Source organism: Bubalus kerabau, chromosome 10, assembly GCF_029407905.1.
Source record: "Bubalus kerabau isolate K-KA32 ecotype Philippines breed swamp buffalo chromosome 10, PCC_UOA_SB_1v2, whole genome shotgun sequence".
In the NCBI taxonomy this organism is placed as follows: domain Eukaryota; kingdom Metazoa; phylum Chordata; class Mammalia; order Artiodactyla; family Bovidae; genus Bubalus; species Bubalus kerabau.
Window position 1 is genome coordinate 63,658,456 of NC_073633.1, and position 20,413 is coordinate 63,678,868.

The window sequence follows — 20,413 nt, forward strand, 5'->3', positions numbered from 1 at the left end:
TTGTGCAATCATGACCACAGTCTATTTTTAGGATATTTTTGTCACACGCAAAGAAACCCCATGCCCATTAGCAGTTACTTCCCATTCCACCACCAGCCCCAGGCAACCACGAATCTTCTTTCTATTCTATAGATTTGCCTTTTCAGAAAACGTAATCAAAATGAATCATGCAATATATGGCCTTTTGTGTCTAGCTTCTTTTATTATCTGGCTGACATTTGGAGACACTCCAAGAACTAGAACCTCCCAACTAAGCCACTAATGAATTATTGAGGCACAGAAACTGTGTGTTTATTGTTGATTTTAGCCACTAAGTTTTGGGGTAATTTGTTACACAGTAACGGGTAGCTTGGAGAAGGCAATGGCACCCTACTCCAGTACTCTTGCCTGGAAAATCCCATGGGATGGAGGAGCCTGGTAGGCTGCGGTCCATGGGGTCGCTAAGAGTTGAACATGACTGAGCAACTTCACTTTCACTTTTCACTTTCATGCATTGGAGAAGGAAATGGTAACCCACTCCAGTGTTCTTGCCTGGAGAATCCCCGGGGCAGGGGAGCCTGGTGGGCTGCCGTCTATGGGGTCACACAGAGTCAGACACGACTGAAATGACTTAGCAGCAGCAGCAGCAGCAGCAGCAGCAATGGGTAGCTAGTGCACAAGAGTATGTGATTACTGCTGGGAAACTACCTCAGATGGCCAATGTTCCATTAAACCCTAAAGGTACAATATTTTTATTATTAAAACATGTAGACTTATAGTTATGAAATAAATAATCATGGAAATGCAATGTACAGCATAGTGACTATAGTTAATAGTACTATATTGCATATTTGAAGTTGCTAAGGGAAGAGGTCTTAAAAGTTCTCATCAAAAGAAAAAGAATTTTTGTAACTATGTGAAGCCATGGTATTAGCTAGACTTATTGTGGTGATCACTTACAATATGTATAAGTATCAAATCCTTATGTTGTATACCTGAAACTAATATGTCAATTATACTTTAATAAAAAAAACAAAAACAAAAACTTGTGGACATGAGAAGCCATAACTTACAGCTGTATTGAAATATTTTGTTAATGTTACAAAACTGATACTTTTTCTAATTTTTTTTTAAAGTAATTACCAGATCAGAATAAAAATCCCCACTTTATTTTCAGGTCCATGCAAAAGGTTGATGAACTAGGAAGAAATGACTGTAGACAGTTAAAATGTAGTAAGGCTGTCCTAGTGGGTGGGCTACTAAGGAAACTTGACATATTAGTCTGGAATGAGTTTTGATTGATCAGATTGGACAGCAAAAGGCTTGGCTGTGATTCCAGGAGACTTAACTAACCAGTTCTGAGTTTAAGGTGTTGCTTTGCTATCATGAAGTCATTTAAAGGATTTGTGAAGGAAGAGTGAAATAGGTGGATGCAGGCTTCAGATTTTCAGTTGATATCAAAAGGAAGAAGGAAGAGGTCTCCAATCTAACAACTGTGTGACTGGGCCAAAACCTCATGGGATGTTGTAAAACAAGAGCCAATAGTGAAATGATTTAAATACTATGAAATTAAAAATGCTCTTAACAATCCGAGTAAAAGGTTTTGTTTGATAATGGTTTTGACTCTTTTTTTGGGGGTAGGGAGGCACACTGCACAACTTGTGGGATCTCAGTTCTCTGACCAGGGACTGAACCTGGGCCTTGGCAGTGAAAGCCATGAGTCCTAACCACTGGACTGCCAGGGAACTCCTTGACTCAGTCTCTAATGCAGTGAAAGCTGATGATTAAGAGATTCATCTAAAGTCCAGTAGCAGCAATGGTTTTCAAGCTTCGGAAATGTTTCTTTAAGTTTTGAGGGTGAAGATTAAAAATCTTTATGACACTTAGAAACTGTTCGTTTCTTAGTACATAGCTATCATTCACTAAAACACTAGCTTCTATAACACATATTCATTATCCCTGTTATTCAACATGTATTACTGTTTAGTAAAATATTTGCCTTATGTATGAACATAATGTTGGGATTCCTTCAAACCTATTAATCTGCTTATATTTTGTTCCAGTTTTTACAGAAATGTTTGTCTACACACATTTAGAAGTCACTTCTAAAGGAATTTATTTAAATTTACTGTATTTAACTGCTTGCCTTATACCAATTCTTACTGCTACATACTGTATATATAGGAATTATCCCAAATGTATTTGCTACTGTGGCATGCTTTTTAGTTGCTAGTACCAAGATGCAGCACCAGTACTTGCCTTTATAGTGCATTATGCATAGTACGGGGTTTCATTTTTTGTGTGTACATTTTGCTGTCTGTGATATTTTCCCTTTAAAAAAAAAATATGGCTTATTTCATGGGCTTCCCTAGTGGCTCAGTGATAAAGAATCTGCCTGCAATTCAGGAAATGCGGATGTGATCCCTGGGTCAGGAAGATCCCCTGGAGAAGAAAATGACCACCCACTCCAGTATTCTTGCCTGGGAAATCCCATGGACAGAGGAGCCTGGTGGGCCACAGTCCATGGAGCTGCAATAGTTGGACATGATTTAGAGACTAAACAACAAAAACAACACTTATTCATGGTTAGTAATATATGGTTAAACATATAGAACCCATGATTTCCTGGAACCCAACATACTGTACACGGTATACTTTATTTACACAAGTATGTTATGCTTCCACAAAACCATTGAAAATCATTTAAACGCTTTTACACTCACACAAATAAATGCATGTATACTGAAGTGAAGTGAAAGTCACTCAGCTGTGTCCCACTCTTTGTGACCCCATGAACTATACAGTCCATGGAATTCTCCAGGCCAGAATACTGGAGTGAGTAGCCTTTCCCTTTTCTAAGGGATCTTAACAACCCAGATATAGAACCCAGGTCTCCCTCATTGCAGGAAGGTTCTTTACCATCTGAGCCACAAGGAAAGCCCAAGAATACTGGAGTGGGCAGCCTAGCCCTTCAACAGTGAAACTTCCTGACTCAGGAATCGAACTTGGGTCTCCTGCATTGCAGGTGGATACTTTACCAACTGAGCTATCAGGGAAATCCCATGTATACTGACAAATACTTTTTTTTCAATCACTATTAATACTTTACCTAGAATTATAGTAGGCATGACTGATCTTTGTATTTAAGCATTTTATTTATTTATTTTTTCACTTCAAATATTGATTGATTTCTTGATTTTTGGCTGAGTTGGGTCTTTGTCACTGTGCAGGGGCTTTCTCTAGTTGCAGAGAGCACGGGCTTCTCATTGCAGTGGCTTCTCTTGTTGTGGAGCACAGTCTCTAAAGCTCTGACTCAGTAGTTGTGGCACAAGGGTTTAGTGGCTCTGAGGCATGTGGGATCTTCCTGGAGCAGGGATTGGACCTGTGTCTCTTGCACTGGCAGGTGGATTCTCAACCACTGGGCCACCAGGAAAGCCCCTGACAGGTACTTTTTTACCCCATACATTTTTTCAGGAAAAATTGGGTTTTACTCACTTTAAAATCTTGTATTTCAGCACAAATAGAGTACTATGATGCAGGCATCAAGAACATAGAGAAAATAAGATACTGATCCTGACTTGAAGTATCTACAACTCCAGTAGAAGAAACAGACACAAACCAAGACTGAGATCCCTATGTGATATGTGTGTTTCAAGAGGAAGAAGCCTCAGGGTGTTTGGAAATAGACAAGAAAGGTTTTGAGTAACCAACTTTTAAGTTCTGGTTTGTCAGATCAACAAGGGGAAGGAGAAAGTAAAGAGCATGAACCCAGAAGCTTAAGAGAACCTGTATGCTCCAGACACAGCAAATAGCTCTGTGGGGCTGGAGCATAGTGGGTGTGAGGGAACAGCCTGAGATAAAATAGGAGGATTAGGCAGAAGTTGTAGAAAGTGGAGATTTTAAGCAGAGGAATTTTTCCCTTAAAAAGGTTTCTCAGGCTGCAGAGCTGTGGATGGATTGGAGAGCACGGAGATGAAAAGCTGTCAAACCAGTTAGGAGGCTTTTAGAGTAATCACTTGAGAAATGATGAGGTAAAGGGCAGCAGGGATGATGAAGGGCATGAATTAGGGACCTGGAAAAGTGATCCTTGGATATGGACAAGAGAGAGAATGGGAGTGAAATTAGCTTGCAGTTTCTAGTTTGGATGACTGGGGGAACAGTTATGCCATTAATTGAAGATGAAAATAAAAAGGCCTTAGGTCACTGGGAACTATCTTTTGACTCGTTTCACTAAACAGATTACCAACTCTGGCCAGGTTGTTGCCTGCAGTCTTCCCCAAATTTCTAATTATGCTCACAGTGATAACAAAGTCACCTTCCTAAAGAAGCAGAGGTTTATACATTTCTGCATTTGAAGCATTTGACGGACACCCCCCCATCCCCACCCCATGAGATTCCCAGGTGGTTCAGTGGTAAAGAATCCGCCTGCCAATGTAGGCGACAAGGTTCATTGTCGCCTGGGTGGGGAAGATCCTCTAGAGGAGGAAAGTATTCTTGCCGAGAAAATCCCATGGACAGAGGAGTCTGGCAGGTTACAGTCCGTGGTCGCAGAGTATGACTCTTTTGAGCACGCACACATTCCTCGCCCCAGCCCCCCACCGGCAGCCACACACACTGCGGGCAGATTGATATCTAAAATCGAAGCTTTTTAGTGGAACATTCAGGACTCCACATGTTCAGGCTGGCCACAAACTAACTTCTTGCAGGTATCCATCTCATGTTAACTACCTTTCCTTTTCCCCACCCTATATATCTTCAGACTTAAACATTAATCTAATCTTTGTTCCTCTAACCTACCGGGTGCTAGGTCGCTTCAGTCGTGTCTGACTCTTTCCGACCCTATGGACTGGAGCCCATGGGCTCCTCTGTCCATGGGATTCTTCTGGCAAAAATACTGGAGTGGGTTGCCATTTCCCCCTCCAGGGGATCTTTCCCACCCAGGCATCGAAACTTCATCTCTTATGTCTTCTTACATTGGCACATCCTGTCACTTTACACTTCTAAGCCTTAGCTCAGGTTATTTTCTCTATTTGAAGGCAGCGTTTATGTCAGCCTCTTCCTAACACCCATACTCTTCTTCTTCTTCCTCTTGTGGTGCATAGACTTTTGTGTCTCAATCCTAACACTTTTGGCGTTCTGCTTGGTTTTATAGTTGTATCTTGCTCCCTTCTACTTCCTTGCCTCAGTGACGTAAATCACACACACAGTATAGGCTGAAAACCTTGTGACAGACAGTCTAGAAAAATCAGGGAATCCGTGACATCACGCATGAAAAAAGAGTCTAGAGGAGTCACTCATTCCAGGGGGCTCCTTTCGATGGTCTAGAACAAACTTGTGACGAAAAGGGGGAACAAAATAATTTGCTGTTAGACGGCTTCTCTACACAGTTCCAAGATATTTTTACTGTTTACATCAAATAAAATATCTAATGCACTGTACTTTTAAAAAGCACTAAGGGATTTAGATTTACAGAGGTGGGATTTCCTGGTGACGGGTGTCCTCCTGAGGTCAACTGCACTGACCATCATGCAGTGTGCTTGGTAATGGATTAAAGACTCAGAGAAGGAAACACACACCCAGCGGTGCGTCTGCGAGAGGGATTGGGCCTTGGCCAGGAGAGGCCTCCACCCCGCCCCGCGGCCACCCCGGCGACCGCCCCCAGCGGCCGCAACCCAGAGGCTCCAAGGGAACTCCCGCAAGTCTGCGCGCGCAATCCTGGGACAGGGGTCCGCGAGGCGCGCGCTATTGCCCTGGAAACCTCTGTGCGCGCACGCGCACAAGCGGGGCGTGAGAAGAAGGACCTTGCTAAGGGCTTAACAGCGGGAGGAGGGGTTTACCCTTCCCCTCGTCCGGCTCTGCTCAGAGGGTGGACGCGCGCGCCGCCCACCTCCCTCGGGAGGAGCGTCTCTTCCAGCACGCGCCCGGCTCGCGTTCTCCCCCACCCTTTACCCCTCCCCCTCCCGCACTCTTGCTCTCCTCCCGCATTTGTGCGCCGGTGCAGCCGGCGGTGGGAGCATCCGGGCATTTCCGCAGCCGAGCGGCAATCCGGGCGGCGGCGGCCGAAGAGCTTCTATAGCTGGGACGACGCCGGGGGGAGACGAAGGGGGGGACGAGGCCTTAAGCCAGAGCCGCAGCGGGGTGAGTCCCGAGAGAGGCGAAGCGGGAAGCTTTCTCGCGGCCGGAGGAGGGACGGGAGCAGGGCTCTTTGCGCTCCTCGCGCATTCGCCTCCCAGCCGGGTCTCCGGGGATGCATCTGCATCAGGTCCTCACCGGAGCTGTCAACCCTGGAGACAACTGCTACTCCGTGGGCAGCGTCGAGGATGTCCCTTTCACGGTGAGTGGTAGTCCGGGAGTCTGAGGGGAAGAGGCCGCGGGCTCGACGCGGGGGCCGAAACACCTTGTCCCGAGCCCACGCCTCCTCGGTAGGCTGCGAAGTGTTGGGGGGCCCCGCCCGCGTCCTCTTTGCACCCCAGCTTAGGGGGCGGGCCGTGGGACTGTGAATCCTGCGACTGCTGAAGGAAATTACCCGTCTGGGGGAAGGTTTAGGAATCCACCGTTATGTGCGTCCTCAGCAAGCGGGCCCCTGGGGGTGACTGGACTAGAAGGTTCCTCGCCTAGGATGGCCCCCTGGTCTGCGGTGGAGGAAGGTGAAACCACTGAAAGCCCAGAGCGTCCGTTTCACACCTGCTCTTGGAGGCGCAGAGACTCGGTCTGTCTCGGCGCGTGGAGGCGATGCTGCACCTGGCTCCCCCTGCCCGCGGTGTTAGGGCAGCGAGGAGCCGCTGGAGCCGGTGGCTTTAAGCCCGACCCTCTTCCTCCTGATATGCAGAATCTTAATTCCCACACGAAAATGGAAAAAATTAATTCTCTGCCCCCGAGAAATTTAGAATGGAATAATTAGAGTGACAGAGGCCTGGGGAGCTGTTATTTATCACGAGATCACGGTTTGGTAACCTCCCTAGATAATATTTTAATCCGTTTGCCAGGTAGGCTTGTTTGTTTATGAGATAAGGCAATGTTCAAATTTTATGACAGTGTTTTTGTTTGTGAGGTTAAAGTTAAAGTGTATGTAAACAGTAATGTGTTAGATAGAACCTCTTAAAAATCTGGGTGAAACAGACATGTTTCTCAAGGAGCATGGCTGAATTAGTCCCTTTGAGAATGGGATGTTGTTAGTATAGACAATTCAAACCAAGCCCTGGAGCTTCTTTTACCCGTAGAGAGACTCCCATGGATTGATGAGTTTTTTGTATTAAATTCGTCCTCTTCAGAACAAAATGTAGACGATGAGACCTCGACTAAATACACATTGTTATTAATAACCATTCTGCTTGGTAAAATTGGAAATAGTATAATGTGCTTTTAAGAAAAAGGAAACACTGTTTTCCAGAAGCATGTTTTTAAAGCTGCAGAAATAAGAAAAGCTCCTGCAAAACTGCAGAATCATTATGTAGCACAGTGCATTCTGGAGCAGAAATTATCATTGTGATGCATTAGAGATAACCCCATAATATTGCTTTTTGGGCACTTTAATTGTAAATGTAATCAACTTGGCTTTGTACCAGTTTAGAATGAACCATTAGAAAATATAATTTGCCTGACTGTATTGTTATACCTATCCATGTCAATGTTGTCATCTATGTTTTGTGTACTGGTGACGTAAAAGATCCATATGGTGTTGAACTTGGGCTTTAGGTGTGTAGACAGTTTGGGGGATGTAGAAGATATTTCCTTCTCCCCTAGTTTTGTAGCTGGAGAGGAAGTTCACCAGGGTTAGAAGAGCAGGCTTTCTCCATCAAGAAACCAGTCTGGAATCTTGGCTTATGGGGTATCTCTATACTATTATGGTGGTGGTAGTTTTTAGTTTCTATCTAGAATAGAACGGTGTCTTATTGTGAGGCTGGTATATAGGGCTAAACAGGTTCAGGTGCAGTCAGGAAAAGCCAGTTAATGCTGCGCAGGTGTGGTTATGCTGTAGGCCGCCCATGAGCAGGTCCTTGGAAATCATTTTCAAATCTTTTTCCTTTTCCCTCATTAGTCTGTTAACCACGTCTAGCTGACTCTCTGCAGTGACTATCAGATTTACCCCCTTTCATGTCTTTAGCTTATTGTAGAACCTTATTTGTATTACTTAATATTAAGGATTTCAAAACTGGATTTTTTGACATTTCTGATCACCTCAGTTCATGCTCCACACAACTGGTGTATAATAATCTTCAGATACCATTTTACCCTTTTATTCTTGGCTCAATAATACTTAGTTGTTCCTGATAGCTGTATTGTGCAATTTAAACTTGTCAGATATTCTTCTGCTGTCTTTGACTTGATATTTGAGTGTGTACTCTTTATCTTGGCCCCTCTGCTACAGACATGCTAATCTTCTTACTCCAGCCTACATTTTTATGTAGACAAGAGAATCCTTTTTGTTTTCCCAAATAATGATTCACAGTTTACCTGGTTTAGGATGGCTGCCTGTGACACTGGGTCTTTTGGAATTTACACTCTTGTTGTACCATCTCATTTTAATATCTTGGTTTTGAATGCACTGATCCAGCTATAATTTTGCCTTGAACTAGAAATGACCTTTTGGGCTCTGTGAAGAACAGAGTTGCTTGAAAAAAAATGAGAACAAGCTGTTTTCAAGTACTCAGGAATCAGCTACCAGTTATTTCAATGCCAGTGATAGTACAGGGAAAAATGAAATTAAAAAAACCTCCTTTATGTTAGCATGCCGTTTGATTTGTACAGAAATCAGATGAAACAGCTCTAGTTCTGAGTCAGGTGACTAAAAAGGGGACCAGCCAGGGCTGTAATGGAAGTCTTGTGACTTCTCATCTGGTGGGCTTTTTTTCTGTAGTATGTCTCTTTCCTGTCAGAGTCCTTGCTCTGAAGGGTGTGTTTGTGTGGAAGGCCTAGACGTGGCCAGTGTAGAAGGAAAGACCGTCTTGGAGCTAGCCAGTAGTAGTCTGAGGACCTTTTCAAAATTGGGCAGATCAATTATATCAGAGTCTACACACAAAGTTTTTGAAAAAGAGTTGTAAAAGAACTTTGATGTGTTCATGTCATTGTAATTGAAATACAGTCATCTATTTATATTGCACCGTGTGTGGTGGCTGTGTTGTCAGGGCATGATCTCTGCTCTGTTGACGTGGTGGTGCGGTTTGTAGTGGACAGTCCCAGTGATGAGTGTACTTTTAGTGCTGGCGTGTGGGCTGTGATGCTTTTCACTTGTGTTTTGACAGTTTTTTTAAACACTCCATTGTAATTTTATAAATACACTTACATAAATGCCACCTTTAAATAGTTCTTTTCTCTTCAATATAAGTTCTGAGTTCTGGAAATATTGTTATCTTGCAATAAGTCAGGTCCTAGGTAGTTCAGGGTTGATCTTCTACCATGTATGAGCTTTGTTGTACTTTTATTATGCCATCAAGACATTTCCAGCTACCTTCTTATAGGTAGGTAGGTGGATGTTTAAGGCTTAATGCAGCAGATAGTGTAAATTTCTCCTTATTTATATTGTTTATTACTCTCTGAAAATAGTATTCAGTTTATTAATTTTACTTTTCTGTAAGTCTAGTCAAGGCTATGGTTTTTCCAGTAGTCATGTGTGGATGTGAGAGTTGGACTATAAAGAAAGCTGAGCGCAGAAGAATTGATGCTTTTGAAGTGTGGTGTTGGAGAAGACTCTTGGACTGCACAGAGATCCAACCAGTCAATCTTAAAGGAAATCAGTCCTGAATGTTCATTGGAAGGACTGATGTTGAAGCTGAAACTTCAAAACTTTGGCCACCTGATGCGAAAAGCTGACTCATTTGAAAAGACTCTGATGCTGGGAAAGGTTGAAGGCGGGAGGAGAAGGGGACGACAGAGAATGAGATGGTTGGATGGCATCACCGACTCAATGGACATGAGTTTGAGTAAACTCTGGGAGTTGGTGATGGACAGGGAGGCCTGGTGTGCTGCAGTCCATGGCGTTGCAAAGAGTCGAACACGACTGAGTGACTGAACTGAACTGAAGCATTAGAATATTAATTAAAACAATGATGGTACATGACGATTATTAATATTAAAATATTTTTTCACTTAAGGGGTATAATCTATATTTTCAGACATATAAGGGGTGTTGATGTTATTTACTCCATTCTAATTTGAATTCAACACACTGAAGGATATTAACAAAAATTAGCCATTTCTAGCCTTCAGGGAACTTATACTGGCAGAGATAAAAATGATGTACATAATTACGATATAAGGCAGATGAAAGCGATCACATGTAGTTGGGAAGATAAGAAAAGATTTCTTGGAAGATTGATACTTAGAAAGACAGGGAGTGGTATTAGGTGTTTCTGGATGGCAAGAACAACAAATGCAGTGCACGGGACATGGGTTCAATCCTTGGCCCAGACAGATCCCACATGCTACGTGTAACTAAGCCGTGTGCCACAACTACTGAGCCCATGCCCCTAGAACCCACAGGCCACAGCTGCCCAGCCCATGCTCACAACAACTAGAGAAAGCATGCGGGCAGCAACAAAGACCCAGAGCAGCGAAGTCAAGGAGTGGTACGATATAAAGGACGTACTTGTTTAGTTGCTCAGTTGTGTCTGACTCTTTTGCAACACCATGGACTGTAGCCTGCCGGGCTCCTTTGCCCCTGGGATTTCCCAGGCAAGAATTCTGGAGTGGGTGGCCATTTCCTCCTCAAGGAGATCTTTCCCAACCCAGGGATTGAACCCGTGTCTCCTGCTTTGGCAGGCGGATTCTTTACCACTGAACCACCTGGGAAGCCCAAAGGATGCATTACTGGGTGACTGTTCTTTCACAAAAGTGGTTAAAAAACAAACACAGGACTTAAAAAAGCAAAACAAGACTTCTTTATTAGATAGCAAATTCAGTTAGAATTTTGAGAAATAGGATTTGTAAACATTACCTGGGGCTTTTTAAATTTCCTTGCTGCTCCGGGTCTTTGTTGCTGCCTGCATGCTTTCTCTAGTTGTGGTGAGTATGGGCTTCTTTTCTAGAGTGTGAGGGCTTCAGTGGTTGAAGCTCATGGGTTCCAGGTGCCTGGGCTCAGTAGATGTGGCACTTGGCTTAGTTGCCCCACAGCATGTGCGATCTTCCTGGGTCAGGGATTGAATCCATGTCCTGTGCATTGGCAGGCAGATTCTTAACCACTGGACCACCAGGGAAGTCCTTTACCTATAGCTTTTTAGGAAAATGTATTTTCTGACATTCTTGACTTTTATTATTATTATTTTTTCTAGTAATGAATGAAAAAAACCCTTTATTTAAAAGTTAGAAGATAATATTATATGATTTTTTTTGACATTTAGATATATTTTAATTCTACTGTAGCATAATAGTATTCTAGTCCTAGAATTACAGCAACACCAAACTTTGAAAATAATCAGCTTGTTTATACATTTAACAGATATTTGTTGAGCACATGGATGTGTGTGGCTCTGTGGAGATTTTAAAAAACAGAACAGAACATAGTCCTGATTTCAGGGAGTTTATTAAAAAGTGCAAGAACCTGGTAATCTACTAGGGGAATTAAGACATATACTTCACCACAGCAGGCCAGCTGTGTGGTATTGTGAGATATTTAAATTCTTGCAGGAATACAGAGGAAAAAGAGATCACTTTTGGCCGGGGAAACTGGGGAGTTGGACAGAAAAACTGCTGCTATCCTGACTGGTTATCAACAGGTATTAAGGACTTTACCTATGCTAAGAATAAAGGAAAGACAGAAGTCAAGAATTTAGAGTGGACTTGTTTTCCAGGAGAAATTGGCCCATTTATTCTGGGAGAGTAGCTTCTTGTGTATTTAAATTGATACATTTTAGAGTTTGTAGCCTTGTATTCATTGTTAGCCTTTAGGTTAATAGGAGGTTCTGTAAGGTTTTTACTTATGTCCCTGTGTAGATTGTTAATTAGCCTCCCTTTTAGAGAAGACTCTTGGCAGCTACCCTGAAACTCTGGTACAGCCCCAACTAGTGCCTCCCTAGAAATGGGAGGTCAGAGACCAACTACTCATAAGACCCTTGGTTAAATCACTGAACCTTTATTAGGTTTATCATCTGTAGAGTGAGGTTCTTAAATTAGGTTCTCTTTAAGTATTCAGACCTCGGATGGCATTATATGGACCTCTCTAGGAGAAAATGGAACCAGAAACATAAAGTAACTGTGGTGAGGTTGTGGGTCTGGAGTCTGTGTACACTGCCCGTCCACTTGTATGTATGTACGAGACTGTTGGTCACACTTCACAGTCAGGGAACCTGGACCTCCATTCTGGCTCAGAGATTAAGCCGTACAGAGCCTTTGTGAAGTAGCGGGTCTTCTTTGGGCTCACAGTTGAGAAGGAGGCTCTTGTTTATGACTGTATTCTCAGTATCTGGTCCTTGGTACTGTCAGAGTGCAGTATGGAGTGGGAGATGGGGCCAGGGTGATGGTGTTCAGGGTCTCTATACTGCTAGATAGATTTACCCCTTTACTTTCTGTTCTTAGCTTTTTGGGTATTTAAAAGATGACTTTAGAAATTATCTTAAAAGATGATATAAATGAACTTATTTACAAAACAGGAATAGATTCATATAAAAAACAACTTGGTTATCAAAGGGGATGTGGGGTGAGGGAGAAAAATGAGTTTGGGTTAACATATACATACTACTATATATAAAATAGGTGAACTACAAGGGCCTACTGTATAACACAGGGAACTATACTCAACATCTTAGAATAACCTACAAGGGAAAAGAATCTGAAAAGGGATGCATACATGTGTATACCTGAGTCATGTTGCTGTACATTTGAAACTAACATAGCATTGTATATATGTAAATACTTCAATTAAAAAAATTTAATATCTTTTTAAACTTGGATCTTGAGACACTTAGAACAAATTAGTTTCAATATCTAATCATCAAAAAGAGTATAGGATGTTGGGTTACAACCTCAAAGGCACAGTGGAAAAACAAGTCATGCCTGACCAATTTAATTTCCTTCTATGATAGAATGCAAAGCAGTGTTTAAAAGGGGATACTAATAGAGAATATCTGTGATTCAGATTCAGTAAGGGTCTTCTAACTTGTGGCTTATCTTTTAAACAAGTTTGGAAACCAAATATTTTAATATTATGAGAAGTTTCAGGGTTTTCAATCTTTTTGAGTTTGTAGAATCCTTTTTCATTGTGTTTTTGCTCTGGAATGCTAATTCATGATATATTAGGACCTGTTATTGAGGAAGCAGGTGCAGGCTACACAGGTGGTGTGACTATAGCTCACATAACCCTGGCACTTGATACATAACACAGGAAACCAATTGACTGTGCTTTTATTCTCAGTCTGTCTCATGTTATGATTGCTAAGGGCTCCTTTAATGCTCCCCTTTCCCTTCATCCTAAACACACAAAAAATATGGTTAGCTTACATCTTTTTAATGGAGAAGTCACTCAGTATAAAGGGGTCACTGGATAGAACCAGGCTCCTTTAAACATAGTACATGATAATTTGGTGTGGTGATTTGAAAGGCATAAATGACATCCTCTTAGATTATCATTGGATATATGTTCCTTTAGGGGTATTCCTTTAAAAATTGGACCCTTTCAGGAATAATAATTTAATTTATACTGAGTCATGTTTTCTTCTGTGGTTTTAGAAGAAACCTAGGAAACCGGAGACTATTTGGGGATTATGCAAGGGGGCATAGAGAGACCCCCCTGCCAAAAAAAAAAAGTTTTGGCTCAGTCTGAATTCAGACACACAGATAGCTTATATGGTAGCTACAGTTCAATAATAAGGCTGATATTTATAAGGTTGATATTTTTCTAGGAGTAATGACTTTGATTTTGTGATATGCCAGCAGCCTCCTCATGTTTTCTCTGGCCTTGACTATGTCTCTACTTAAGAGGATCTAATCAGAAGGAGATACTCAAATTATTATCATGTACTCTAACCATAGCATCAGAGAAGGCAATGGCACCCCACTCCAGTACTCTTGCCTGGAAAATCCTATGGATGGAGGAGCCTGGTAGGCTGTAGTCCATGGGGTCGCTAAGAGTCAGACACGACTGAGCAACTTCCTTTCACTTTTCACTTTCATGCATTGGAGAAGGAAATGGCAACCCACTCCAGTGTTCTTGCCTGGAGAATCCCAGGGACGGGGGAGCCTGGTGGGCTTCTGTCTATGGGGTCGCACAGAGTCGGACACAACTGAAGCAACTTAGCTTAGCAGCAACCATAGCATCTTTTATATGGATAAATTGTCAGTGTTTCCAGCAAAGGCCAGTTCCTTTGTTGGTACCGATGATCTTAAATTGGAAGTCATTTTACCCCAAGTAAGGCATTTGGCAGTATCTGGAGATGGGTTGTTGATAAGGTTGTGGGGGAAGGACTATCATCTAGTGGGAAGATGCCAGAGATCCTGATCAATATCCTATGATATGCATGACAGCCCCCCCCCCCCCACCATGAAGAATTAGCCTAAATTGTCAGTGCTGCTGCCATTATGAGAAACCCTGGTTAATATCCTAGGTCCCATCTCCTCTTACGTACTCAAGGGAATTGCTTTAACAGTTTTTCTTTTTGCTGTCCTATAAAATTGCTTTTTATTCTTCTTTGAAATAGTTTCTTCATTTTCCTCCCCTGGTTTTCTTTTACTTCCCTTAAGTACTTCTCAGCCTGATTCCAGATTGCTGTAACTAGCTGTTTCTTTGATATCTCCCTCTTGAGTGTAATAGCTATCTGATAGTATTCTCCTCCTTCAGCCTTTTCTAAATCAGTAAATGACTACCTTATCTTTTTTTCCTCCCTCAGTTCCCTTGGAATCTTTTCTTTCATTTCCACTCCAGACCTACTGTTGCCAATTTCTGTTGGCTATTCTTCAAAATGCATCCAGAATCTGCCCACTTGTCACCTGTGCTGCTCCCACCCTGGTCCAGGACACCATCATCTTTTTCCACAATTACGACAATAGGTTCTTAATGGGTCTCCCTGCCTGGTCTGTCTTTAGTTTTATCCTTCTTCAGTTTATTTTCAACATAATAGTTGGAATGATCCTATTACTATATAAATCAGATCTTGTTAGTTTCTTGATCAAAATTTTCAAATGACTTTTTTTTTTCCCCCAGAGAAAAGAGCCTAGTGCCTTCAATGCCCTTTATTACTATTTCTTTAAGCACCTAGAACAAAATCTGTTGGGTATAAAAAAGTACCCAATAAGTTAATAGATGAAAAAGGACACCTTAGTATAATATGAAACATTGTTAAGTAAACATGACCACTTTTATAAGATTATTTTATAATACTTTTGATATAGGTCAATGGCAGTTAGGCCATATTTATATAAATGAGTTATAGGATGGGGTCAGGGAAAGCTCAGAGAATACAATCCAGGTATAAAGCTTCATTGGTCTGGTTTAATCTGTGTGCGTGTGTGTGTGTGCTCAGTTGTGTCTGACTTTGTGATACTATGTACTGTAGCCTGCCAGGGTCCTCTGTCTGTGGGATTTCCTAGGCAAGAATAGTGGAGTGGGTTGCCATTCCCTGCTCTAGGGGATCTTCCCAACCCAGGGATCAAACACGCATCTCTTGCATTTCCTGCATTGGCAGGCAGATTTTTTTACCCCTGAGCCACCTGGGAAGCTCCTGGTTTAATCTAAGGATGCATATTAATATATTAAGAAGAATTGACAGATTTTGTGCCCACTAAGCAGTTCTAAATTTTTCACAGTTGTGTTTTTAAATGACTCTAATACCTAAAAAATTAGAGATTAACCTGATACCTGGACTGTAGGGATTCTGTATTTTAAGTTACAGGTTTTAAAAAATAGCTGAGGTGGGGTGGGGCCTGAAATTGAAAATTGAGTCCAACAAAGACTTGATTGAGGTGGTTGCCCCATGTGGTGGTAAACTGAACTCAGCTAAAGCAGTATTCCTGATTAGAAACAAGATTTTCTTTAGAAAGTAATTTTAAGAATGTTGGGAATTCCCTGGCGGTCCAGTGGTTAGGACTCCATGCTTTCACCTGGTTGGGGAAAGCCTTGGGGCACTGCCAAAAAAAGAAAAAAGAATGTGCTAATAAATACACTCATGGAACATTTAAACATGGCTATCATTTTATGCTGAAAAAATTTTATATAATCCAAAGCCCAGGTTGGCCATTAAAACCAAAAGCAAACAAAAATCATTAAGAATTTGATTTTTTGTTTTAATATTATTAAATATGGTATCTAGTGTTAAAAACTCAACAGTGCAAACAATGATGAAATATAGAAAGTGGAAAGGAGAGTTTCCTTTTCCCAGGAGAATTTTGTTTAGCCTAACTTCCTGGTTTTCTTTGATTGAAAAAATATTTGAATGCTTAAGCATTGTGCATACCCTCTAAGGCAAACCAGCTATTAAAAATGCACTGTTGTATACTGTTGGTGTGTATTGTTATAAGCTGTAAACTAGTAAAATTGCTAAAGTAGTTGAACAGTAGCTCTTTTTTCTGGAAATATTTAATAGTGCCCGTTGTATGTGGTTGATATATAGAAACAATTTTTTTTGAAATTAAAGGATTAATATTCATCTTGTATGTTAAAGTGGTATATGAAATGAAATGTTTTACAATTTAGATCTGGTATAGGAATTTTGAATCTCAGAATTAAAGAATTTAGTCAAAGCCACACAGCAAAACCTGTGGTAGGATTAAGACTGGAACCAGTAAGCAGATGGGATCTAATTAAACTTAAAAGCTGTTGCATAGCAAAGGAAATCATTCACAAAGGGAAAAGACATCCTGTGTAATGGAAAATATTTACAAATGATGTGACTGACAAAGGATTAATGTCCAAAATATGTAGGTTAAAAAAATAAAAACAACCCAATAAAAAAATGAGCAGAAGACCTGAGTAGACGTTTTTTGTTTTTGTTTTTCCCAAAGAAGACATACCTTCCAGAGAAGGCTAATAGGCACATAATTATCAATGCTGAGCATTTTTTTTTTAATCAGAGAACTGCAAATTAGAACAGCAGTGAAGTATCATCCCACACCTGTCAGAATGGCTGTCATCAAAAAGTCTACAAATAGTGAATGTTGGAGAGGATGTAGAAAAAAAGAAACCCTTGTACACCCTTAGTGGAAATGTAATGATGGTGTGGGTACGATGGAAAATAGTCTGGAAGTTCTTCAGAAAACTAAAACTATCATATAGTTCCATGCCTGAGTATATATCCAGAAAAAATGAAAACACTAAATTGAAAAGACAGCTTCACCCCAATGTTTGTTTATATTATAGCTGGGATATGGAAGCAACCTAAATGTCTATCAATAGACAAATGGATAAAGAAGATGTGGGGTATGTGTGTTTGTATTTATATATACACACATACATACACAATAAAATAGTATTCAGCCATAAAAAAGAATGAAATTCCACCATCTGCAGCAGTGTGGATGAACTTATGAATATTATGCTTAGGGTTGTTGATGTTTAGTTGCTAGTTGTGTTCCACTCTTTTGTGATGCCCTGGGCTGTAGCCTGCCAGTCTCCTCTGTCTACAGGATTTCCCAGGCAAGAATACTGGAGTGGGTTGCCATTTCCTTCTCCAGGGGATTTTTCCTGACCCAGAGATAGAACCCATGTCTTCTGCTTGGCAGGTGGATTCTTTACCACTGAGCCACCTGGGAAGCCCCGTGTTTAGTGAAGTGAGTCAGGTAAAGACAAACACTTCATGATGTTACTTACATGTGGAATCTAAAAAATAATGTAAACAAATATGCAAAAATGAAAACAGAAGCGGACTCAGATATAGAAAATAAACTAGTAGTTACCAAAGGGGAGGGGTAAGGGGGGAGGGGCAAATGAGGAAAACGGCATTAAGAAATACAGAGTACTATATATATTGGGCCACCCGGAAAGTTTGTTTGGGTTGTTCCATAACCCAAATGAACTTTTTGGGCAACCCAATAGAATAGGTAAGCAGCAGGGATATATTGTAAAGAACAGGGAATTACAGCTATTTTTATCTTATAATAATTTTTAATGTAGTATTATCTATAAAAATATTGTTATATTTGCTGAAGAGACGCTTCTCCATTGTGTATTCTTGCCTCCTTTGTTGATTAGTTGATGGGAGGTGTGTCAGTTTATTTCTGGGCCCTCTAGTTTGTTTCATTGACGTATATGGCTGTTTCTGTGCCAGTACCACAGTGTTTGACTACTGTAGCTTTATGGTATTGTCTGAAGTCTGGGAGGATTCAAATTATGTTTCTTCTTGATTCAGTTTTGGCAGGCTATATGTTTCTAGAAACTTGTCCATTTCTTCTTGGTTGTACATTTTTTTTTGGCATTTAGCTGTTAATAATATTTTCTTATGGTATTTTGTATTTCTGTGATTTTGGTTGCTGTTTCTCCTCTTGCATTTTTAATTTTATTTATTTGGCTCCTCTCTCTTTTTCTTCTTGGTAAGCCTGGCCAGAGGTCTATTTTTGTTTATCTTTTCAGAAAATCAGATCTTGGTATTATTGACTTTTTAAAAAATCTCTTTTATTTATTTCCTCTCTGATTTTTATTTCCTCCCTTCTATTGACTTTAGGTTTTGTGTTTCATTCTTGAAAGACATTTTTGCTAGGTTGAGGATGGCAATATTTTCTTCTTAGCATCTTGAAGATGTCACTCCTTTGTCTTCTGGCCTCCACTGTTTGTGTTGAGAAGTTAGCTGCTAGCCTGTTGCTCCTTTGGAAGTTATATTTTTGCTTTTTTCCCCTCTAACTGCTTCTAAGATTTTTCTTGTCTTTCTGGAGTTTAACTGTGTTGCATCTAAGTGTGCCTTTTTTTTTTTTTTTTTAAATCTTCTTTGGGACTTTTGAGATTTTTGAACCTCTGAGTTGATGTGTTTCATCAAATCTGGAAATTTTTCAACTAATAGCTCATTGAATATTGTCTCTGCCCCATTGCCCTCATGAGACTAATATATTAAACATACATTAGACTTTTAGTTCTATGTCTAAAACTATATCTACTGTATTTTCATTGTTTTCAGAAAGTGGTTTTTTCTAAATCCCTTTGCTAATCCTATCTTAAGTAATACCTAATATGCTCTCTTGTACTTACTGCACTGGCTAGTCCTAGATTTTGTTTTTTGTATGTGCATTATAGGATTGAAAAAAAGTTCCTTTTTTTGCTGAAAGTTTATATCATGAAGACATCTTGAATATCGTCAATTTTTTTTCGTTGATATGGTCATGTAATGCTTTATTTAAGCTGTTATTGTGATAAGTTACATTGTGATATTTTGCAAAATGAATTAGCCTTGTATTGCTGGTATAAATCCCACTTGGTTATGGTGTGTATTATCTTTTTTATATAGGACTGGATTTGATTTGCTAATATTCTGTTGAGTGTTTTTGCATCTGTGTTCATTCTTGAACATACCCATTGTCTTTTCCCCTCATATTGTTTTTGTTTAGTTTTGGTATCATTGTAATGCTGGTTTTGTAAAATGAGTTTGTAAGTGTTTCTTCCTTTTCTGTTTTCTACCAGGGATCAGGTAGAATTGATATCATTCTGTAAGTTCTTTAACAGTTAAAGAACTATTAAGGTAATTAATTCATCTGGGGTGTGTTTTTGTAGTTTCTCATTTTGGAGGAATTAGTCTTTTTCTTCTGTTTCACTGTTAGATTTATGTGTGTGGAGTTGTTTACAGTATCTTATCTTTTTATTATTTGCAAGATTAGTACTGATATTCTTTCTTTTCTTGATATTTGTAACTTGTGTCTTCTCCTTTTCTGTGTATACTTCTAGAGGTTTATAAGTTTAATTGAACTTTTTCAAAGAACTGTATTTTAAAAAATAATTTATTTTAAATTGAAGGATAATTGCTTTACAATATTGTGTTGATTTCTGTCATACATCAGCATGAATCAACATAGGTATACATATGTCCCCTCCTCCTCGAATCTCCCTCCCTCTTCCTACCTCATCCCTCTGGGTTGTCAGAGAGCCTCATCTGAGTTCCCTGAATCATACAGCGAGTTCCTGTTGACCGTCTGTTTTCCATACGGTACTGTATGTGTTTCTGTGCTGTCTTCTCCATCTGTCCCCCTGGTCCTGTGTCCACAAGTCTGTTCTCTATGTCTGCATCTCCATTGCTGCCCTGCAAATAAGTTCATCAGTACTGTCTTTCTAGATTACATAGATATGCATTAAAATACGATATTTGTTTTTCTCTTTCTGACTTACTTCACTCTATATAATAGGCTCAAGGTTCATCCGTATCATTAGCACTGACTCAAATGCATTCATTTTTATGGCTGAGTAAAATTCCATTGTATGTATATACCACAGCTTCTTTATCCAGTCATCTGTTGATGGACATATGGGTTGCTTCTGTGTCCTGGCTATTGTAAATAGTGCTGCAGTGAACATTGGGGAACGTGTGTCTTTTTC

The 20,413-nt window shown here is 40.5% G+C and overlaps 1 protein-coding gene across 2 annotated transcripts in view; it reads left to right on the top strand.

The window, feature by feature from the left end:
* Positions 1 to 6,087: 6,087 nt before the first annotated feature.
* DMXL2 (Dmx like 2) overlaps positions 6,088 to 20,413 on the top strand; it is a 171,168-nt gene continuing 156,842 nt past the window's right edge. For both annotated transcript variants that reach the window (XM_055537960.1, XM_055537961.1), the window contains exon 1: positions 6,088 to 6,313. In XM_055537960.1, coding sequence (XP_055393935.1) covers positions 6,227 to 6,313 — 87 coding nt within the window. In that variant the 5' untranslated portion in view covers positions 6,088 to 6,226. The remainder of the gene's footprint in view (positions 6,314 to 20,413) is intronic.